This window comes from Synchytrium microbalum (assembly GCF_006535985.1).
Source record: "Synchytrium microbalum strain JEL517 chromosome Unknown SmJEL517_scf0023, whole genome shotgun sequence".
Taxonomy (NCBI): domain Eukaryota; kingdom Fungi; phylum Chytridiomycota; class Chytridiomycetes; order Synchytriales; family Synchytriaceae; genus Synchytrium; species Synchytrium microbalum.
In genome coordinates, this window is record NW_022158372.1 from 223,023 (window position 1) to 245,161 (window position 22,139).

Below are 22,139 nucleotides of genomic sequence, written 5' to 3' on the forward strand. Positions count from 1 at the left end.
CTTCAGCTGGACTAACTGAGATGTGTAAAATTTCAAGTTAGTGATCTAATGACAATATGAAAGCAAAAGATGCAAAGCCCAAACAAAAATCCAATTTAGAATTATACGCCAAATCAGTTTTATCTCCTTCCGTAAAAAGCTTGAGAGATATTCAAAAACCGACCAGGATTCACCGAAACAAAACAATCGAGGCATACTGCGATGTGTTGATTAACCTCCATGTCCACATTGTTCTTACTAAAAATGTCTGTTTTATACACCGTATAATCATCTCTCTCCATCTCCAAATGAGCCTATTAGACCATGTTTCCAATCGTCCATTTAAATCCAAGTCTTCAAGTTATATCTCTCGAACGCTTCTCTCTCAAGCGTGAATCGATGTGCTGGGTGACTGACATCTATCAGTGCCTTAGCTCGTTCGTGCAGATTTTTGCCTACGAGGTATGCCACACCGTATTCTGTTACGACGTAATGGACATCTGATAGAGAGAAGAGAAGATGAGTATCACGGCATCACTAACTAGGTATATTGTCTGTTTTTTTTTTGTTGGCCTTTCTCTTACGTGTTCTAGTGGTAGTAACTCCACTACCCGGCCTCAACATGGACACAATACGGGATTCGCCGGTTTTAGTTGTTGATGGTAGACAGATTATTGGTAGACCTCGTCGTGAGATGGCCGCTCCTCTACGAAAGTTCGTGACATTTAAGCTTTTTATTTTGGCCTGCAACGACAAAAAAAAATCCTTGTATATACCTTTCGAAGTCGACCTGACCACCAACACCAGATATATGTCTGGTACCAACAGAGTCTATCAAAAACGAAGCGGCATATGTTTAGCAAGCGTGCTGCTGACATATTCCAACAAACAGAGTCGCAACAAACAAGCAACCCTGCCACACATCCAGCATACCAGCACAAACTTGACCAGTTAAATCCACTTCAATAGCACTATTGATAGCAGTAACTTTATCATTGCTTCCAATAGTTACTGGGTTGTTTGTTACAGATGCATCCATGAATGCAATGGATGGGTTGTCATCGACAAAGTCGTATAGTTTTCTTGTACCCTGTATGAGAAATTGTTAGGAAGTGACATCTGAAATGTGAAATGCATATATTTTTCGTCGGCTGAGGACAATACGACCATACTCTTACCATGACAAAAGACGTGACGATTTTACCAGGATAGAAATGTTTCTTATTGTTTGTAATCACTCCCTTCTCAACGAGAGGGATGATGCCGTCCATGAACATTTCTAAAAGCGAGAAAAAAATTCCATTGTCAGCCATGAATGATCTTACCGACCCAACAAACATACAACATACATACCTGTATGAATTCCCAAATCCTTATGCGACCCAAGCTCGCCTAGCACAGCATTCGGAATCCCACCTATACCCATCTGCAAACATGCGCCGTCTTCAACCAGGCCTGCAATGTGCTTCCCAATCTGTTGTTCGACTTTGGTAGGTGGTTTGACTATTGCTTCAGGTAACGGTTCGTCCACGTTTTCAACGATATAGTCCAGAGCGTTTACATGTATGAATGATTGTCCGTGTGTTCGTGGCATGTTTTTGTTGATTTGGCCGATTATCTTGGTCGCTGTTTGGGCTGCTGGGAGTGCTGCACAGACCTAGATTCGAAAGAAGGCGCAGAGAGATGGAGAATTGAGTGAGCCAAATATTCTGACTTTTTTTTGGTTGTTTACCTCAACACCCATAGAACAATACCCATGCTTATCAGGAGCACTTAGATTCAGCAGTGCCCAGTCAGGGCGCACGATATTACGTCTCATTAAATGAGGTACTTCTGAAAGAAACACGGGAATGTATGACGAGTATCCTTCTTCGACAGCTTTTCGTTGATTTGCACCAACAAAGAAATTGTTTGTGAAGAAGGCTTCTTCCCATAATGGATTTGAGCATCTGAATAAGAGTGGGGAAGGATGGTGATGAGCAACAACAACCTGGGCAAAGCAAAATTGTATCCAAATTCGAAATACACACGGATTTGGCTTGTCGATATGAAGGTGGATGAATTCGACATTGTGGAGCTCATTGTGTCGTTCAGCGAGAGCTAAAAGAGGCCCGAAAAACACGAATATGAGCAACACCCCTCTGGAATTGTCAAGGTGCTCCAAAAGCATTACCAGAAAGCAATGTTCCAGGACAGGCAGCAACGGAGTGCACGTAAATTCGAGTGTAAGACGGTATATGGGCAACGGCTTCAGCAGCTGTACAAACTACCGGTGGACTAAAGAGATGGGTGATTTCAATAGCGATCCCATTGTTACAATTTGACGTTGACACGAAAAAATGCAAATGCAAGTAAAAATCTCTAATTGTACTCGATATATGCCAAATTGGTAGTTCTCCTCCCTCCTCAAGTAAATGCTGAATACTCAAGAATCCAGGCAAAATGGCACTTACTGTCCCCGTGTGGTGAGAGACCGCTTAAAGGTGTTTGCTGCTTGCGATGCTCGTATAGAGGCACGATACGCCCTTGAAGATAAAAGCATTTGCAAAATATCTACTCGACGCTGGCGATTGGGTGTTTGGCGATTGTGACTCAAAGATGCGAAATTTTCAAGAGCCGACTCAGGTTACGGGCAGTTCAATAAAGCGCAAAAGACGTGTCTTTACGTGTATTTATATGCTAATGTATTCGTATTTACGTGATATATACATTCCACCGCTCAATTTCTTTGATTCAACACCTCCACATCCAAAAGTTGTAAAGTGTAGCAGATCCATGAAACTTCTTATTCCAATTACTCCCTTCTTCTCGTGAGCAGCTCAACCAGCTCATCCCTCTTCCACATTATAGCTAGATCCATCACGGACCGATCCTGCTTATCAACAACACCCATAGTATCAACACCACTCTCCAAAAGTACTTCCACTGCTTCACGATGTCCATTCTGTACTGCACAGAATAACGGTGTCCATCCGTTGTTATCCTTCACCCGCACAGCACTCGGATCAGCACTGTTGTTGTCACCGCCACTCAACAACACTTTCAACACTCCACCATGCCCCTGAATGGCAGCTACATGAGCAGGAGTCCGTCCATTCATATCTTGCGCAAGTATACTAGCACCACGATGAATGAGTTCGCGTACAAGCTCCTCATTTCCCGATCCACAAGCTTCATGAAGTGGCGTACTACCACCTGCATCAATGGCATCTATCGTATCTGGTGCTGCGTCTATTAGAGCTATAGCAATATCATAAGATCCTCTTGCACATGCTATGTGCATTGGCAGCCGTCCAGCACGAGATCGTAAATGGACTAGTGATGGCGAAGCTTCTAGTAACAAGTCAACCATATCTAGTTCTGCATCTCGACAAGCAAGATGGAGAGCTGATAGGTCATCCTTGTTTTGAATATCTGGGTTTGCGCCGTGTGATAAGAGTAGTTTGGCTGATTTGTTACAGTTCTTCAAGCTGGCATACATTAATGGAGTCCATGTGCCGTGCTTTTGTGCGTTCAAAGTTGAGTGAAAACAAAGTTAGAGAATAGGAGCGGAAAAGCGACTATACCTTGAATTGGTTTGGATCAACACCGTGGTCAAGCAAGAAGGATACACATTCATGCGATTGCATTGCTTCATATATGGGGCTTCTGGCTAAGTGAGAGAGGTTTCTTAATGCTGTACCGACTAAAAAACAGCACAGCGATCATACATCATACCAAACTTGTTCTCTGTCGACACTTGCGACTTGAATTCCTCCACCAATAGCTTTATCATGGCCAAATCACCTTGTCTTGCACCATAATGAAGCAGGGAATCACCATTAGGGTCCTGGAAGTTGACAAAGCTTGGGTCTTCGTAAAGCAGATTCCTGATGTTGGGAATGTCCCGTTTGTTGACTAATTTCACGGCTTTCTTCCATAATAAAGTTGTCATGTTCCATTACGCGTAGACTGCTGTGTTCTATAGATGTGCGATATGCGTGATGTTAGCACACAGAGTGATCCCAGGAGTCATCAAGCTTCAACTAAGAACCACACTCAATTTACATACATAGCATAGAGATGGTGTCAGATTCAGAAGGCGAGACCTCAGGCAAGGCAGCCCGCATGGACACAGAACGAGGGAAAGAACCTGTAAAAGCCAAAGACGAAGCTCCTACAAGAGATTCAAGAGACAGAAGAGACAAGGTCACTGTGGTGCAGAAGATTGAAAGAACAAAGGCAAGGCCACTAGTTTCTTCGTCTTTAGGTATTCATATTCAGTCTTACTTACCCTCTTGTCTGTTAGCAATGTCCATTCTTGGTCAGAGTCTTCATCAAAACCGGAGGACATCATGACCTTGCCGAATTCACTCATGCGTCACAACCTGCTGGAGAAGTACATATACATACATGGTATGCTCGCTTGAGACATGTTGCATTAAGTTTGGTGGAAGTATATTATGACGCTGGGATGAATGCGCTGCAAGCTTGAATAGACAGCTCCAATCCAAAGCACATTACACTCACACACATCATCGCTCCTAGGAAGGATACAACATTACGAGAACTCATGTCCCTACTAGGCGAATCACATCCAGAACTCGCAACACGACCAGCCCGAATCTCCGTCATGCAAATATACAAAACACACCGAGACGGCACTTTCGCTTCAAAACACATAGGAGTCATATCAAACAACCGCAGACTTATAGATGAAGATCGCACGTTTGACAATCTACGTATCACGATGGGTGACTTCTTGGATGTCGCTGTATATATGGACGATCTAAATCATCACAGCCAGCCAACTGCGTCATCATCAAATACAACAGGAGCAGCAACGGGCAGCAATTTGGTAGAACGTAATAGTAGGCCAGAACGAGAGTTACGGAATGGAAGGTTTGCCCCATATCAACCGCCACGTCCTAGTGATGGTGTATGGAAGACGAGAGATGAAGAATTGGCTGAACTACGTGACAAGGCTCCTAAATTCAACGATAGAAGGGACTCGCGGGATGCTGGTCGTGGTGGCGGAAGAGCAGGAGGAGATCGTGGAGGAGATCGTGAACGTGAAGCAAGAGATTTCCGTCCACCAAGAGACCGATCTGGAGACAGGAATGACAAGGATAAGAATGGAGGTCCTCGTGATCGAAAAGACAACAATAATAATGGCAGGGGCGGATATTACAAATGGTGAATGGCGTATGAAGGTTGTTGTGATGTCTTTTATTTAGCATAAGATCCTGTGAATAGAACGTTGAAAACAACAAAAAAACCCATTGCCCATATATGATATGTCCTTACGCGTTACTGATCTTGTTTTTTTTTTTGTTTGGCTATGACGCAAATCAAAATTTTACGTGCCGACTGATGTCAAACTCCAAACTTCATCAAATTTTAGCAAACTTTCAAAAACAGAGATCTAGCTCTGATCAAGGTACGGAAGATTGAATCAGCGTGCTGCATCGTGTTTATGAGTGATATTGAATCATTTGATCGTCTTTTAATTTGCATTGCTTCCCTTACATAGACAAAACCAAACACACAGTTTCGAAAGCTACATTTGGAAAGCATTAATCATGAAGGAAGTCAAGCAATCTCAGCCCACGTTCGTAGAATATTTGACGCCGCTTGATAATGGTTTCCTCATGTTCGAATCTAAAAGCAATCTGGCCACCATCGCTGGTAAACATCCAATCAATTTGTGCTCGTGCTTTTGCACGTTCCTAACATTTTGAGAATTTCCCGCAATTCAGGACTCTACTTGTTCGACGTCGAGCTAGATATCGATACATTACGCACTCATTTGAATCAATTTGCTTTGAATACTGGAAGACACACGTATGTCGATTTATCAAAATACTCCACCCAACGATTTGGAATTTAATTCTTTATTGCATGATTTAGATACCGATGCGTCAAAGGAGACAGTATCTTTTCAAGACCTTATTGGGAAGATGTCAGAGATCAATTTGATATTGCAAATCATTTCGCTATTCAGAAGCTGGTATGTGGGCTGGTAATGTTACACCTTTGCGAAGCAAGGATTTTGTGAGGAGAAAGGGAGAAAAGGCAGAGAGGGAGATAGAGGGGCACACGGATTGAGAATCGCCTGTAATCGGAACGAATGCACCTCGAGACCATTTTCGTCTTTTTTTGCCTGGAGATCTCACGAGACTTTTAACTTGTACAGGAGTCTGGAACAATGACTGAACTCCAAGCTAAATGTGGAATCATCCAATCAATCCCATTCGACTTTGACCACCCATTATTCCACGCAACATACTTTGAAGGTCTCAAAGACGGCAACCTCAAAGCCGCCATCTTTATCAAATCCCACCACGCGATGGAAGACGGTCAAGGCTCCATCCGTGGCCTAATCTCATACCTCTCAGCAGCCGAAAACAAGAAAGACATGGCTTCCCTCCAATACGCAGCTGGTAAAAACACTGGCCGACAAGGTGCCGATAAGAAGCAACACAAGACACCAATCCAGCAATTCATGAATGATCCAACCGCGTATTTGCAAGTGCTATTGACGAATCTCGTCGCCTTCGTGTATTTCTTGTATGTGTATGCTGCTAATGGGTTGACTGTGGTGGTTAATGCCAGAAAGTCAATGTTGAGACATGCTCCTAAAGAGGAGTTGATTCATTCACAGTTTGGTGTTTCGGTTGGGATTCCGTTGGGTGATATTAAGAAAGTTAAGGATGTTTACAAGGTATGATTCTTTATGAGGCCTGTGGGATCGAGCAAAAAAAGATGGAGTCTATGCAGGAACGTTGACAACTCACATTCTCTAGGTCACATTGAATGACTTGATGGTGACTGCTGTTGGTGCTGCTCTCGAAGGCTTCTTGGACTCTTGTGATGACTTGAAGGATAAGGAACTGGTAGCTTTAATCCCAACATCTCTTCGAAGACCTGATGATATTGCTGTCTCGAATCAGGTAGGAAATTTGCTTTCAAAAGCTTTGAACACTGCAGTTTGGAACAAAGTTCTCACAAAAACATCACTTCGTACTAATAGAGCTCTGGATACTTGTTACGAATTCCTACACGCATAACACCCACCGAACGGTTGTCTACCATTGTCAAACGATTGAATGCTGCCAAGCAAACCTTGGAGCCTTATATTACGTACTGGTTCCTCATGATCACTTGCAACTTGCCATGGGTGATCCCACGATTTACATTGTCTAGTGCATCCAAGTTGCATGCTGTTATTACTAATGTGCCTGGTATGTGTTGTGAAGCATTTCTTTGCCTTTTGTAGATGCATTTTTTTGGGCTAGTGGCTCCATGTGAACGAACAACTAAAGAATGCACAACGAAATGTAACTAACTCGCAATCCTCTTCACTTCTCACATCATATAGGTCCAGCAAAACCACTCTACTGGGCAGGCAAAGAAATCAAAATCATGCAGCCCATCGTATGTCTCCCAACCGAAACCGCAGTCGGAATCGCACTCATCTCATACTGCGATGTCATGTATGCAACAGTAAACATGAAAATCGATCACAGACGTCCACGAAGTGCATTTGGAGTTGGTGCTGCCCAGGACATTGCTGATGGTATTGCCAAGCAGTTTAGGATGTTGGAGAAGGAGGCTGCTTTGGTTGGGAAGAAGCATCATTAAGGGAGAGACTTTTGGGTGTTATATGGCAGGAGAGGGCGTGGTTTTCTTTTTGTTGGGAAGGAACGGATCTCAGGTGTTTGTCTGTTGCATAAATTGTGTGTATTTGGGTGTGTTGTGTGGATTTCATCCTCCTTGTGTGTTGTTGTAGTAAAGTGTATCTCTCGCGTGTGATTGTATACTGGAGAAACGTAAAGAATGCTTCTAAAAAATAGACAGTTGAAACTTGTAATCCAAAATCAAATCATGTTGTCTTCTGCTCCCTAGGTCTGTAAATGAAGGAGAGAAATGGGCACTCTGCACCATGAGTAGCAGCAGCAAACATGATCAGCCTCTGGACATGCTTCAATGCATCTTGACCAATTCCTTCGTTATAGCAAAAATTCGGTCAAGATGATGCACACGAAAGCGACAGTCTGTCTCATAAAGAGGAGGCAATGACTCATATAATACACGGAGGGCCTATGATAAAGTAAGTTCAGTATAGAGCTCCTACGATAACCTTAGTCAACCAAATCAAAGTAAAGGAAACAAAATCTCACCGATTCATTCCTTTGACGGTAGAGCTGCTTGGGCGAGACTCTTCGCGTCCATAATTCCATCAAATGTCACATATCCAAGTATCTTATCTACTAGCCTATTGGGCAACATGATGTTTTCTGTATCGTCCATCTTGTTTGCTCTTGATTGAATAAATGAGTGGAGAAAAACCGAAGGTACTTTCGATTGCAGAATCTAAACACTTTCGCATTTGGCATTCAGCACGAGCAAATCACGTACTAAATTTGTCTACAAGCAGATGTCCATCGCACAAGTTCTACCACCTGGAAAAGGACGCGAATCAGGTCTATATTCTTTCTTCATCGTCGATACCGATTATCTACTCATAACTAGCATTGGCCAGTACTAGCCTTTGCACCTGATCTTGTCACGGTGTTGTAATTCAAGATTCAATCGTCACAGACCTTGGTAAAATCTCATGGTCACGATCTGTGTGGCAGTTTCCAGTGAAATATGGTGCTTTGTAGCTTCGTATTCTCTCATATCAACTCATCTGGTATTTCAAGGCTGCCAGTGGGTTGTTGTGAATGAACGGCAACCCATGTTGAGGCGTGCTTCTAAAGTAATGTTGATTCTTTGTCACTTTGGTGTTTCAAGTGGTGTTTTGGTGAAATTAAGACGTTTGAAGGAGTTTACAAGGTATGTTGGTCTGCATTTGTCTGCGTGTCGGCATGTGTGCGGCGCCAAAAAACAACCGGCGCTGCGGTATGACCCATTGATGATAACTCTGTGGTTTCTCCCTCTGCATAGTGGCACGAATTTGATTGTGTGAAGGACACAATTTTCGCATCTCATATTTCAATTTCTCAAATAAGGTAAGACCGTGCTCATATTGGAGAGAGAATTAAGAGATTTGATGCGGAGCCAGATATTGCGTCTTGCCATGGACTATCATACGCCTTGGAATGTCAAGTGCCTTCAGATTGTTTGTCGTTTCCACTAAGGTGCATGGTACGTTCATGAACAATGGCTGGTTGCATCCCTTGTTTTCTTCATATTCAGGAATCTTGTGCTGCTCTGCTTTCGTAATCCAAAAAAACACCCTGAATTCCAAAAGAATGGATTCATCATTGAGAATCGTCTTCCCTTCCCACAAACTGTCGGTCCAGCAACACCCACTCTGCAACATATCAACATTGTACGTCCCATCGTATCCCGTCCCTCAGAAACTGGCCCCATCTCATGCTACGATGTCAGGGAGGTCATTGCGAACTTAAAGACTGATCCCGAAGGTTCTTCGTGTGCGTTTGATCAGAAACATTCTTGGTTTGGGCAGAAAGAACATTGCGGGAGTAACGGAGAAGGTTTTTTTTGGCTGCAAAAATCCTGTTGCTTTTTTAATTGCACCAGGCGCCTGTGGTGAGTTCGGTTGTGGTGATTGGCCCTTCATCACGAAAAGAATAAAATAGACAGTTGCATACGAAACGATGCTCTGTTTGATGCGAAAGTCCATGTGTATTGATGCGATATAGCCAAGCAAAACAGAAATCAAGAAGCTCAGCTTCATATAAGCCTGCGCGAAGGTCTGTCATTTTCCTCTACTCGGTCATAGCTTCTGCAATAGCTTCCAATATAATAACAATCGATTCAGCACCTGGATCTGGGGATCCCGCCAAACTCTTGCCTATGTAAGAGCTCCTTCCAAACTTGGCTGTTGGCATTTGGGAGGTCGCTGTAGCGCCGACACGAGCTGCCAATATTCCTTGCTAAAAAGCGAAAAGCGTAGTCAGAATACCGGAATGCATATGACCTGTTTTCATCTCACATCAAGTATTTCCTTGGTACTTGCATCTAGACCTGAAGCTATTGACATTGCTTCTAGAGCAGGTCTCAGAGCATCAATCAGTGTTCGATCACCTAATGTGTAGGATTGAGCATTCTTTGGCAGTGAGGGCTTCTTTTGGTTCAGTGAATCCAATAATTGATCTTACCAAGTTTGGCGCCACCATACGACTCCACAGCAGCCAATCCCCATTCGAAAGCTTTCGTGATGGTGAGGCTTGTAAGATGGTCGACAGAAAGCAATTCCGACTTCCATGAATTCGCAGCAGCGTTGAAAAAGATTCTGGGTTAAAAAGGACTGGGTGAGAAAAAACTCGCGGCACAATGAATGAATTCGATAGTCACGAGAAAAAAGCGCCCATAGTCCCTCCTGAATATATGAGAAAAGGAGGAAGGTCAATACATCGTCTATTGCTTGTGAATTGAAGCTCTACGATACCCATGTGTTTTTCGGAAGTTTCGGCAATCTTGTGAAAGATATCTAGTGGAGAGTCGAGATCTATACCACTCTCCCACACTTCACCGCCAACATCCTTCCCTCCCAACACTTCCAGTAGACTATTGGCAGCCGTTGATAAAGTAGACCCACAATCACCATCTCCAACCAACCTATCCAACTCGTTCAACCTATCACGATTACTTATAAGAGATTCACATATGGTCGTGATAATCTGATGAAGTTTTAATGCTTCACGGGATACAGGTGTGAACGTCTCTGCCTCTGTTGTTGATTCAGCGGCTGATGGTGCTGGATAGAACGATTCGCTTGGTTTCACAATATTTGTAAAGAGCACTGGCTGCTTCCAAGAACTGCACTCCACTGGCTCGTCGAGTGAGGCGAGTATAGTATCGCCTTCAGATCCTTCTGGTATACGTAGAATAGAGAGTGATACTCCTTGCATCTCGAGTGATGTCATGAAATGACCACTGTATATTCTCACAACCACATATCCACGACCTGTAAGATACTGTACTGCATCGTTGACGACGATACCCATTTCCAAAATACTCGTTGCGCCCATATTGTTCACCATAAGAGCTATCAGATCGTCCTGAAAGAGTTGCAAGTAATGGTATTCGTCGGATGGATCCAAGATTCGATCCAGGCAAGCTCGCACAATCTGTTTTGAGGTTGCCATCTGTATTCGAGCGTATCCTGGCTCTCCATGTATCCCTATGCAAAATTAATGAGTATGCGCTTGGTTGCATTTGCGTATTTCCGTGATGTCACCCTACCTAGTCCCAACTCAATCTCATTTGCACCAATTTCAAATGTTGATGGTTGACCTGGTACTGAGCACGAAGAGAGAGCTACTCCAACAGTTCCAATAAGTTTACTGACCAACGTAGCTCGGCGAGCTACTTCTTGCAAAGGCAAGCCACTTCGAGCAGCACTTCCAGCGATTTTATGTACTAAGAGTAGTTTGATAAAAGGTGTCAGGCATCATTTGTTGAAAGGTGACAGGCTCCATTTGTTGAAAGAAGTCAGAGACTGTATCAGGAGAGGTTTCGAGCAAAAACGGCAAGATTCTGGTATACATCGCAGGCAGCATTTCAGAGGCTTTGTTTGACGTACCAAACACTGTTCCAGCAAGACCTCTTCTACCGGCACCTCCGACTCGTGAACGTGGAATAGAACAATCATCAGCGACAATGACCATCTCGACAGCTTCTTTTGAGAGACGTTTCAAATTCTCAGCAGCAACACCAAACTGTAATCTGTCTCCTGTATAGTTTTTCACAATCATGAGGATCCCTCTCCCTGTAGATACAGCTTTCACAGCTTCCGTGACCTGCATGGAAGTAGGAGACGAGAAGACACTCCCACACACAGCTGCATCCAACCTAAGTGCTCAAAACTGTCAACATAGGAAGAATTGATGTGCAGAGCTTGAAGCTCTCACATTCCATTTCCAACAAATCCAATATGCGATGGCTCGTGCCCAGATCCGCCACCAGACAGGACTGCCACTCGTGATTTCTTGCTCTGCCTGATGATTGTACTTGGAGGCAGTAGTTTTAGATGAGGATTAAGTAAAATAAACCCATCGAGTGATTCCGATACGGCCTTAAAATTCGAGATTTGTACGTTAGTCTAGCAGCAATGCGTCAATTTGTAGGTATGCTAAGCGTCCCGTTTGCCACTTGTCAAGCCATTTTCGTCAAAAAGTAAGGACGAGACAAGCCCTTTCGTGTACCTTATCTGGATCATTGATGAGCTTCTTTGTTGCAGTGGCCACCTTCTGAGTATTCTCCATCGAACGACCTAGCTTGCAAAATCGATGTTTGGAAAATGTTTCCACAAGTTTGCAGTGCGAGAGCCAAAGATTGACACTTCCAGGATCTATGAAAGCAGCAATTATTAATTTTCAAAGGATTTCCAATGCTTTCTTACGCGCTGACAGGTAAAATAGGCTAGTTTAACGCCAAAACCGCAAAATCACCTGCAACAACGTCACAGCGCTGATTTGAGCCACGATGCAAGCAGAATTAGCCAATCTAAATATGCCATTCGATATGCAACGCGTAAGAAAGTACTTCTGGCCCCTGATCTACCGCACAATTTGTTCGATGAGTCGGAAGGACTTCTTCTACGTAGTTATTAACATTAGAGAATTGGTCATTTTGCTCACATCCAGCTGATACCGGTAATACCGGTGTGCCAGTTACAGAATGACTAGACCAGACCACATGCCCAAGTTGCCGACACCAAAAGTAAGTGATGTGCTTCCTTTGATCTGTTTTGCCGTAATTGCTTTTCATCTTACGTTGCTAACGCAACACAATCTACTTGAAAAATAGCTCGAATACGCATTTCAAGTCGACGTCTCGGTAGCTGCTCCACTTACCTTTGGCAAAACTGCTGTTGGAGGACGCACAGTCAGTAAGATCAGCCATCATCTTAACATCACGCACAACATTGCAGAGGTCACTGACTGCTTGTTCATGTAGTTCCAATCACTGGTGGTACGTTTGAAGGGCCGAAAATAGGCAAGGGTCGTATTCTTCCTGGTCATGGCAAGTTTTGAGTATTGAACATAACACCAGGCAGACACATGCACCTTTGACAGCTGGGATCTTTTGCATAGGGGCGGATTGGCAAACCATTCGAAGTGATGGAAATCTAGAAATCCAAGCTAAATACACTCTTCAAACGGATGATGGAACATTGATTCAAGGTAGGCACTTTGGGCTCAGCAGCCACTTGCATCGAAGTACACTTTAAATGGAATCTCGAGACGATTCTGACACGTACGTGTACACATACACATAGTTGTAAATGACGGACTAGTCGAATTGCCATCCGAAAAGAATGGCAACCAACTGTACTTCCGATGTGCGCCCAAATTCTTGGTATCAGAGGACAGCAAACACTCTTGGCTATCAAAGAGGCTGTTTGTTGGAAGTGCTTCACGTGGAGATCTGGGCTTTGTTCATTTGAAATTTTGGAGCTTGCTGTGATTGGTATTGTTTGAAGGCGGTCTTTGTTTTGGTAACTTGGTAGATAGTCAAATAATAGTTTCGTTCTAGAATCGCGGGACCTGTAATATGAATGAACCTCACCTTCTCTTTTCGCCTTCGTTGTTGATCGAAACGTTTGACACAGCAATCCCTCAACGAGTTTTGACACGAACTATTTTAACACGCAAGCAAGACAAGATGGCCTCATTACTAGCTTACCACTATTTGGAAGAAGATATTGGAGGGGTTGGGAGTATCGAAAGGTAGTTCTTCATGCTGTGAACTTTCATGCCATGCTGTGAACCTTTGTTTAAACAATCTCAACGAAATACAAATAGCTTTCTAAACGCAAATCAGAGTCATCATCGCATGAATTCAATGTTGCAATATGTTCCATGGTGGGATCTTGCCCTGTTGCTCGTTGCACGTTTCAGCAGTGACCGTCTGCGTCCAACTCGTCCAACACCTCACCTCTACACTAGTTTGCCACAGAGCAAAATCGCTTCAGACTTGTTGGTTTGTCAAAGAATTACTAGAATTACTGGGTTATAGCATCAAATATGCTGGGCTCGCCACAAGGTCAAGATGATACGTCCAAGAAACTCATGAGATTTCCGTTGAACTGTGGCCCATTATCGCAACCCAGTCCGGAAACAAACACATATGAAATCCCTCTTTGCAGCTTAGCATCGTTGCGAGAAGGTAGCAGCCAGACGTTAAGACACATATCTATAGCATATCCCAACCTATGTCATTGGAAGTAGGTCTTCATGTGTTTGAGAAGGTGGAGGTCCTACATCTTGTTGGGGTGAGGATACCTGTTGGAAGGTTGAGCGCCAGGTTGAACGCTATGAAACAATCTATCAAAGATTTGAAATTGGAGGATTGTAGAATTTTCCAATGTGGACGAGAATGGAAATGATGAGGATTGGGAAGAGGATGAGAATGAGTATGGGACTTGAGGCTAGGTTGGCGGTAGTGGTAGAGTGTATTTCTAGAGGCAGTTGTGACTTGTGAGGGTGGTAGCGTCAGGTACAAAATCGGACGAGATGAGGAAGCTGAGGAACGAGATTCAAACGGAAGTGTTATTGTAATGTAGTATTAGATCTAGTTGTGGAGATGGTAAATCCACGTACAAAAACAAGGGCGACAAGTATATCGTTGTAAAGTAGTTGCCTGGTCAAAATCCAATGCAAATAAAAATCTAAAGTAAAATTCTTACAATCATCTCATCACGTTTCGATCGAGTTTTTGCTTGCGTTCTGGTCCTCAAGTCCTCAAGTGCGTTTTGCTTCGCAATTTCCAGGCAATTTCTTTCTTCTCATACACAGAGGAAGCAGTTCAGGCAGCATCGATAGGAGGTTTCTGAATAAGTGATTGAATCTTGTCTACTCATACGAGATGCTTGGCGGGTGAGTTGCTTCGAGATCAGCTTGAAACTGCTGTGAATGTGTTGATTCGACCAAATTGCTCGAACTGCGACTAGGACTACTTGTTTCTGCCGATGTGGTCTTGATCAGTCGTGATCATATAACCAGCAGATAGTTTCTATTGTGATCTAACACCCTCTCCTATCAAATAGTGAAGCAATGGACGTTGACATCTCAAATACGAATCGACGTCGCTCAGCTCGCTTTGCCAAGAAGGCAAAGATTGCTGTAAAAGGAAGTGTAAAATCTAATAATAATGATGATGATCAAGAGGATGCAGCTAGTACTGGTCGTGGAGATGACCAAGAAGATGATCAAGGTCAAGGCAACAACTCGAGTGTTACTGGTGATGAAGAACAGGATGAGGAGGAAGACGATCATGGACCTCCTCCTCCTGCTAAACGTACTAGGAAGAAAACGAGAAAGGCTCCTGCTACCACCAAACGCAAGCCAAGTAAGCACTTGTTGCGATCCTATGAACTGACGCTCAACAGTCACTGACTTGTTTTGTCTCATACAGAAACTCCTGCAACTCCTGCTACTACTCCTACGAATACTCACACACCCAAAACTCAAGCTACGAAACGACGGGCTCCGCCACGAACAGCAGCAGCTCAAAGCGATGACGAATCAGAAACTGGCTCAGTCAGGAATGAAGACTCGTTCTTGTATAAAGCTGTCGCTGGAGGATCAGCTGCTCTGGCCGAAATTGTTGACGAATGGATGACAGATTACGAAGAGAATCGTGAAGTCGCGCTTCAGGAACTGTTACTATTTATATTCCGCGTATGTGTGTGGATGGTCACGTCTATTCAGTGTTTCGTTTTGTCATTCGTGATGATTGCTTACATCTCAATACACAACCTCCTTATAGTCTTGTGGATATCGCGGCCCAGTAGAGAATCTAGAACTCGAAGATTCTGATAATATACCAGAAGAATTGAGTCATTTGCAGAATTCCTTTGCTGTAAGCTGGGAAACGCAAAACGACACACAAGCGGTTCTCGCGTGCTCACACTCATGTTCCTTTAGGGCAAAGCGACTGAATATCCCCTCGTCAGTAAAACTTCAAAAAGGAAGAATGTTGTAGCCAGCAAATTCCGCAAAAACTATAAAGAGTTTTGGGCTCGATGGACTCGTAAAGTCCGTGCTGGTCCTCTCTTTGATCCTAAAGATAATGGGTGGTGCCTGGAAGTAGTCCTAAATTGGCTAGTACCCATGTCATCATCAGGCTTCCGCCCATTCCGTCATACAGCTACTGTTACCGTTCTCATCATCGCTACTGGTTTAACTGAACTGGCTGCTGATACGGAACGAGAATTAGCTACCGCTCAACGTCAATTCGATGTTAAAACCCCGGCAAACGCAACAGCATTGGAAGCAACAGTGAATCGTTTGACTGATCGTAAGCAGCTTCTTGAGGAGCATCTTACTCACCTCTTTGCTACGTAAGTGCTGTGTCAAGCTGTTCTCGTGAGTAATACGTGACGGTTTAACTCCCCTTTTTTTAGCGTCTTTATCCATCGATATCGTGATTTTGAGCCAACCATTCGATCGGATTGTATCCAAGAACTTGGTATATGGATTCGTCTACATCCAGCTAAATTCCTTGCTTCTGAGTATCTGAGATACATTGGTTGGATACTCTCAGACAAGGTAATAGCTGTCGGATGTGTCGTGTGTGTTCGCATATGTCATTATTATTCGTTTTTTGCGCACTTTGCACAATCTCATAGGTATTTTGCAATTCCTAGGTCGCTCTAGTGCGATTGGAAGCCTTGAAAGCTCTGACGCCTCTGTACGAGCCAGAATCTCATCACGGTGGTTTACGTGAATTCAGTCAACGATTCCAACCACGTCTTGTAAATATTGCTAGAAGGGACGTAGATGTCGCTGTTCGTAAAGAGGCGATTGGCATATCTGTCAAGTTGGCTTCTATTGGTTTCTTGGAAGAAGCTCGACGTGATGAGCTCTTGGAACTCATTGCCGTTAAGGATGAGTCTAGCCGTGCTTTACTGGTACCTCTAGCTGTGGAAACGCATCGAGAAGAATATGTCGAGGCCTTGAAGCTTGAGATTACAGGCTTGATGGAAGAAGACCGAGTCACAGACATGGTGAACATCAAGGGTCTCTTACAGCTTCTGGAAAAGGTTGTGACTGCCCATGATAAACCAAATAATGCTATCACTGCAAATAAGACTAATGCTAACGATAAGTCAGATCATGCAATGAAGCCCAAAAGTATACTCGATGAAGCTGAAGAAGGCACCATTCCAGAAGTTGATGCTGTAGAATCGGATTCTGAGGCTGCTAAATCCCGTCGTCGAGACATAGAACAACTGCGAGAATGGGTAGTAGCTACAGACGCTACACCTCTTGTATCCGAATCGTCATCGGCATCGGTCTTGCCCCAGATCGTATCGTCTCTGTGGACAGATCTAAAAATCATCCAAAACTACCGTGCCATGATAAATTACCTAGGTAAAGACATGAGTGCAGGTACTGATGATGACGAGGAAGATGACGAGAAGGGTCTTGTGCAGTCACTTCGGCTTACAGATGATCAGGAAACACTACTTGCTCGTCTAGTAGATGTTTGCATTGAACATCACCTCACAACAATCGAATCATCAAAAGCCAAAAAGAATGCGAAGGACGATGCTTTAGCTGATATTAGTAGAGAGCTGATAACATCTATTCCACGGCTCATCGCCAAGTATTCTAAAGAGCATCGTGGACAAGGAGCACTTCGATGTGCCCAAGTCCTTTCCATAGTACGATATGTCCGACTAGGAATGTATTTAGAGCTTCGTATGCCGAAAGCATATGATGCCTTGTTGGAAGACTTGAAGGGACTATATACTCGACATGCAAATCCACACGTCTTGAATGAATGTGTCAAGACTCTTGTATACTTCAGTGGAGGCGTTACCAAATCTGGCATAGTCGATGGTTTGATAGAAGAAACCAAACCCAAATCGAAACGGCAGAAGATGCGAAAATCCATCGCCAACGAGACCGATAATGTAGTTCCTGATGGTAATGTCGGTGAGGCGTCTTTAAATGCTACCTGTAGGGACAAGATTGAAGAGTTGGTTGAAGAAATCTCGACCCAAGTGCGGGAATGTCTTGCTTCATGTAAATCGGCTGCAGATGAAGTGATTGATCAGGATCTGACGGATTCCATATCCTTATTGCTACACAGTATTCGACGACTTGACCACCTCTATAATTTTATTGATATTGCTTCATATGGTGTTGCGGTGGGTCAAAAAGACTCAGTAGCTGGCAGTCAACCCTCTACCAACGGAACAGATCCAGCCTCCGAGTCTATATTCAACGTCATTTCCGAAGTCTTGGAAATGACTCTGTCAGTCTTGAAACCCGATACACCTACAGATATAGCCACAGTTGCCACTCGTATCATAGAAACAGCCCTTCGTATTGTTTCAGCAGAGACGATATGGGAAATCACTGGTGCTGTTAATGCTATTGTTCCTGACTTTTTCACGAATGATGAAATAGTCGAGCCTCCAGAATTAGACCAACAACAGGTTACTAAAGCTTTGGGCGGTATACCGACAAAGGTCCGTCGTATTTTAAATATTGCCGAAGCTCTTGTTGGAGGGGTGATGGGTAGGGGTGGAGAAGAAACATGGAAGTTTGGATTACCGACTCGACTCGCTGCCTTCCTGGTTTTGTGCGAGACAACATCGTTTGTCAATGCTGATGTCTGGTACATATTCCCTGCTCTAGCATGTAAACCATCTGAAGATGCTCAAAATCATATGGCTTGGTTGCTGCTACGAATATTCGAGCTTCTCAGGATTAACACTACCTCCTATAACGATTGGTCTCGAACGGAGATGATGGGATTATCACATTGTGTAATGTCGCTAGCTACCACTATCATGAAGGGTGTCCACTTCCACTTGCTGGATGCTGTAACGTGTGCTCCATCAGTCATTGCATACTATGGATTGGCTCAGAATAGTGCTGCAGACCCTCGTATAGAAGTATTTGGTCCTATCTGGGATCAAATGGTGTCTTGGATTCTGCAAGTACTCGTAGTAGAAAACATGAAGATGGCCATCAAAGAAAAGTCAGAAGAGCACGTCAAAAAATGTGAAGATTTAGGGTCCCGTGTACTAGTAGAGAGTCTGCTCAAGTCTACAGACTTGTACTTTGGAAGACAAGTTGATTCTATCGAGCCAGCTCTTGCTCTCAGTAAATTAGCTTCGAAACTTTTAGTAGCGTGGGCTAAACTGGTGGAGAGCTTCCCACAACTAAAAAATCGATTGACTCGACAATTGTCTCATATCTTGAAGACCGGTATTGATTTAACTGTAAAGGCCTTTGTTGCTGCCGTCAAGCCCAAAGTCGAGGCAGAAGATGATATGTCGGGACAGAATCCTGACGATACTCTATTGTTTCAGCCTACTCAAATAATCAACGCAATTGAACCATTCGCTATTCAAGCAGCCAATGAGTGTTTCAAGGCTTGGAGTATTTTGGTCGCTGATCTGTGGAAGGCTAGTTGGGAGCTTCAGTTTGACGATTGGTTCGTATGAGCTTGCACGTTGCCACTCCTTTTTTTCGTCTCACTATTTTGATTTTTCTTAGTTTCGAGTTAGCTCAAAAGTATATCAAGGACCAAGGAATCCAAGTTGCTGAAGATGAGGAAGCTTGGGAATGCTTTACCCAGCTTGGAAAAGTCTTGAGTCATGAAACTGTTAGAAAGACTCGTGCTACCAAAAAGGGTACGTTCCTGTCTGATAGCTTGTATTCTTTTACTGATCTGATTTTGGATTAGGCGCCTCAACAAAGTACAAGAGCACCAAGGCAAAGACTACCAAAACAAAGACCACCAAACCACGTAAACCCACTACCAAGAAACGTAATGATAATAAAGACTCTGATGCTGACGAAGAAGAAGCAAATGAAGAAGCAGCAGCCTCAGAAGATGATCAAGTTGTTGGACCACTACCAACACCTCGTAAACGTGGTCGTCCTGCGTTGGCACGTAGTGCTAAAAGGTTGAAGAAGGATGCAGAAGAGGAGGAGGAGGAGGAGGAGGAGGAGGAAGAAGAAGAGCAAGCACCGTCAGAATCTGAAGATGGCAAGAAAAGCAGTGTGGATGATAATGTTACAGATCGTGAAGATGGCGCGGCTAGTAGTGTTGCACACTCGGATGGTGCTGAAAATGGCGTGCCCCCTGGTTTGGATAAGGATGTAGTTTCTGAAACAATGGATGGAGAGGCGGATATAGAGGAGCAAGTTACAACACTTGTAAGATCTGGAACGATTCCTCTAGATTTTTTTTCTGTTTCCTCCTTTCGAGATTTCTGACCAGATGTTCCATTTCTCTTTAGGTGCAACCTCCTCAGTATACAACTCCACTTGCTAAAAGAAAGAGTGCTCCAGTTGCTAACAAGGAACCTGAACAAAGGGCTAGCACTGCTAGGGATGAGGATGATGACGATGCTCAAAGTCATGGAGACACTGCCTCTTATAACGATTTGTCTGATGATGAACTCAACCGGCCTGTTGAACGAGCATAGAGCAGAGTGTTGCTTTGCTAGCTGTTATTGTGCATAAAACATATATATGGGCAGTATGTAAAAGAGTTGCTCGTTTGCTTTGCTGTTCTTGACTATGAAGTAAATTACATAAGTAGTTGGAAAGTGGCTGTTTACGACTTTACAGGAGGTAAACGTGCCATGCAAGCAATGGGGACGGTGGCAAACTTGTCCTTTAACTCGAAGTTGTCTACTACCTTGAAACCGAATCGTTCATACTAAACAGCGAAAAAAGAGAGATTCAGAGATACAAACAGTCTTTCGGTCGACATGCGGTTCTACTCACAATTGGGATATTAGACGGTTTAGAACTCTCAAGATAGCAGGCAACTCCTTCCTCGTCTGCTTTTTCCAGCACTGGCAGCATATTGTACTTTAACAAGCCTTTTCCACGCTTATCATTTCTTGTTCCAGTCATAAGCAGGTAGTATAATCCCTTTGTCTTATAGTCGTAGTCGATGCTCTTGAAGTATTTGGCTTTTGCTTTGTCGGCCTGCAAACAAAAAATGAACTGCTATTGAGGTAAACTCTCCTAAGAGAGAGCGTGATCTTCCTCAGTTCTGGTTGATACCACATACCTTTGGGCTATAATTAAACATACTTCTTGCCGTAACTTTAAACGGGATTTGCAAAATGTCGAAAAGCAGGCCTGTTGCAAACATGTTCGAGTCAAGGGATATGTGTGGAGGGAACCACATGCATATGTTTGAGTAGTTGTCGACTTCGTACTATGTGCAAAGAGTAAAATATTAGGGTATTGAGTTCAAAATATCCAACAAAAGAACGAGGCGTAAAAAAAGACTTCTATTCACAGAGAAGGTACTGATCGTTCCCAAATACATCTTCAAGCACGACAATGTCCTAACACAGCGTACCAACATTCCTTGAAGTGCAGTAACACGAGCAAACCCTGCAAAAAACACTTTGTTATATCTCTCGAGTCTCTTGCCCTTCAAACCACGTCTGAAATAGGCTGATGCTGGATCATCGTAGAATGCCTAAGGGTAAAACGGGAGGAAGTGATCAATTAGGCGGTTTGATCCTTGCAAGTATGAGGAGTAAGCGGAGTAAGCGACGTTTGATGAACATTTTGTTGTCCACAACACGCACCTCAACCAACGTTGTTAAAGCAGCATCCAGATTCGGATTTTCTTTGATCAGGTTGCCTTTAAGCTGTGGTTTGGTGTCCTCCGCCATCGAGATTTAAGGTGTGGTTTCTGTCGGTAGATCGTCAAGATTGATTAGGAAGAGCACAAGAGATTGCTCAAAGTGGCAAAGCCGTGAATCGAATTCAATTAATGTCTGTACAGGGCGTGACACCTCTCGAGGCCAAAGAAGTCCAAATGTAAGGCGAAATTGAAATATCTGAGTTTTTTTCTTGCTGGTGGTGTGACATTTAACATTTCGTATATCACGAGAGTTTAAGCGAATGGCTCCCCGCATTTTACTAGATCTAGCAATAATTTGAACAAAGTTCATAGCTTTGCTTTAAATGTCGGTCTTCCGCGTGTTGGTCGTGAAATCGTGGAATTCGGTTTGAAAAGCACGCGTGCTTGGATTGACAACTGTTAGAAAGGCTGCAAACGTGTTCTCCCTCAGGGATCTCATGTACAGCAGTGGAGCACATTCTAGCAAGGCCCGGTATTGATCAAAATCCCAAATGTCCTTGTGGTACTAGTCAACCCGAAGTTGACGCAGATCAAGTAAACCCGTCATGGAAGAGCCC

At 43.6% G+C, this 22,139-nt stretch overlaps 4 protein-coding genes across 4 annotated transcripts; 1 reads left to right on the plus strand and 3 right to left on the minus strand.

Moving 5' to 3' along the window:
- Nucleotides 1–321: 321 nt before the first annotated feature.
- Nucleotides 322–3,913, minus strand: SmJEL517_g03940 (uncharacterized protein; the record flags this gene model as incomplete). The annotated part of the gene is made up of 12 exons (XM_031169868.1): nt 322–479; nt 564–685; nt 756–810; nt 913–1,069; nt 1,158–1,258; nt 1,333–1,636; nt 1,712–1,928; nt 2,010–2,079; nt 2,153–2,256; nt 2,778–3,481; nt 3,546–3,631; nt 3,697–3,913. The coding sequence occupies 12 exons, from the start codon at nt 3,911–3,913 to the stop codon at nt 322–324; spliced, it is 2,295 nt and encodes a 764-aa protein (XP_031024165.1).
- Nucleotides 3,914–9,698: 5,785 nt separating this feature from the next.
- Nucleotides 9,699–12,200, minus strand: SmJEL517_g03941 (uncharacterized protein; the record flags this gene model as incomplete). Its single annotated transcript, XM_031169869.1, has 9 exons — nt 9,699–9,866; nt 9,926–10,017; nt 10,092–10,225; nt 10,288–10,312; nt 10,382–11,116; nt 11,179–11,355; nt 11,519–11,787; nt 11,847–12,010; nt 12,141–12,200. The coding sequence occupies 9 exons, from the start codon at nt 12,198–12,200 to the stop codon at nt 9,699–9,701; spliced, it is 1,824 nt and encodes a 607-aa protein (XP_031024164.1).
- Nucleotides 12,201–14,993: 2,793 nt separating this feature from the next.
- On the plus strand, nt 14,994–20,395 carry SmJEL517_g03942 (uncharacterized protein; the record flags this gene model as incomplete). Its single annotated transcript, XM_031169870.1, has 9 exons — nt 14,994–15,288; nt 15,355–15,620; nt 15,709–15,801; nt 15,867–16,282; nt 16,346–16,490; nt 16,589–19,395; nt 19,458–19,594; nt 19,648–20,123; nt 20,207–20,395. The coding sequence occupies 9 exons, from the start codon at nt 14,994–14,996 to the stop codon at nt 20,393–20,395; spliced, it is 4,824 nt and encodes a 1,607-aa protein (XP_031024138.1).
- A 131-nt stretch (nt 20,396–20,526) lies between these two features.
- On the minus strand, nt 20,527–21,610 carry SmJEL517_g03943 (uncharacterized protein; the record flags this gene model as incomplete). Its single annotated transcript, XM_031169871.1, has 5 exons — nt 20,527–20,631; nt 20,700–20,906; nt 20,992–21,141; nt 21,289–21,411; nt 21,524–21,610. The coding sequence occupies 5 exons, from the start codon at nt 21,608–21,610 to the stop codon at nt 20,527–20,529; spliced, it is 672 nt and encodes a 223-aa protein (XP_031024163.1).
- Nucleotides 21,611–22,139: the final 529 nt, after the last annotated feature.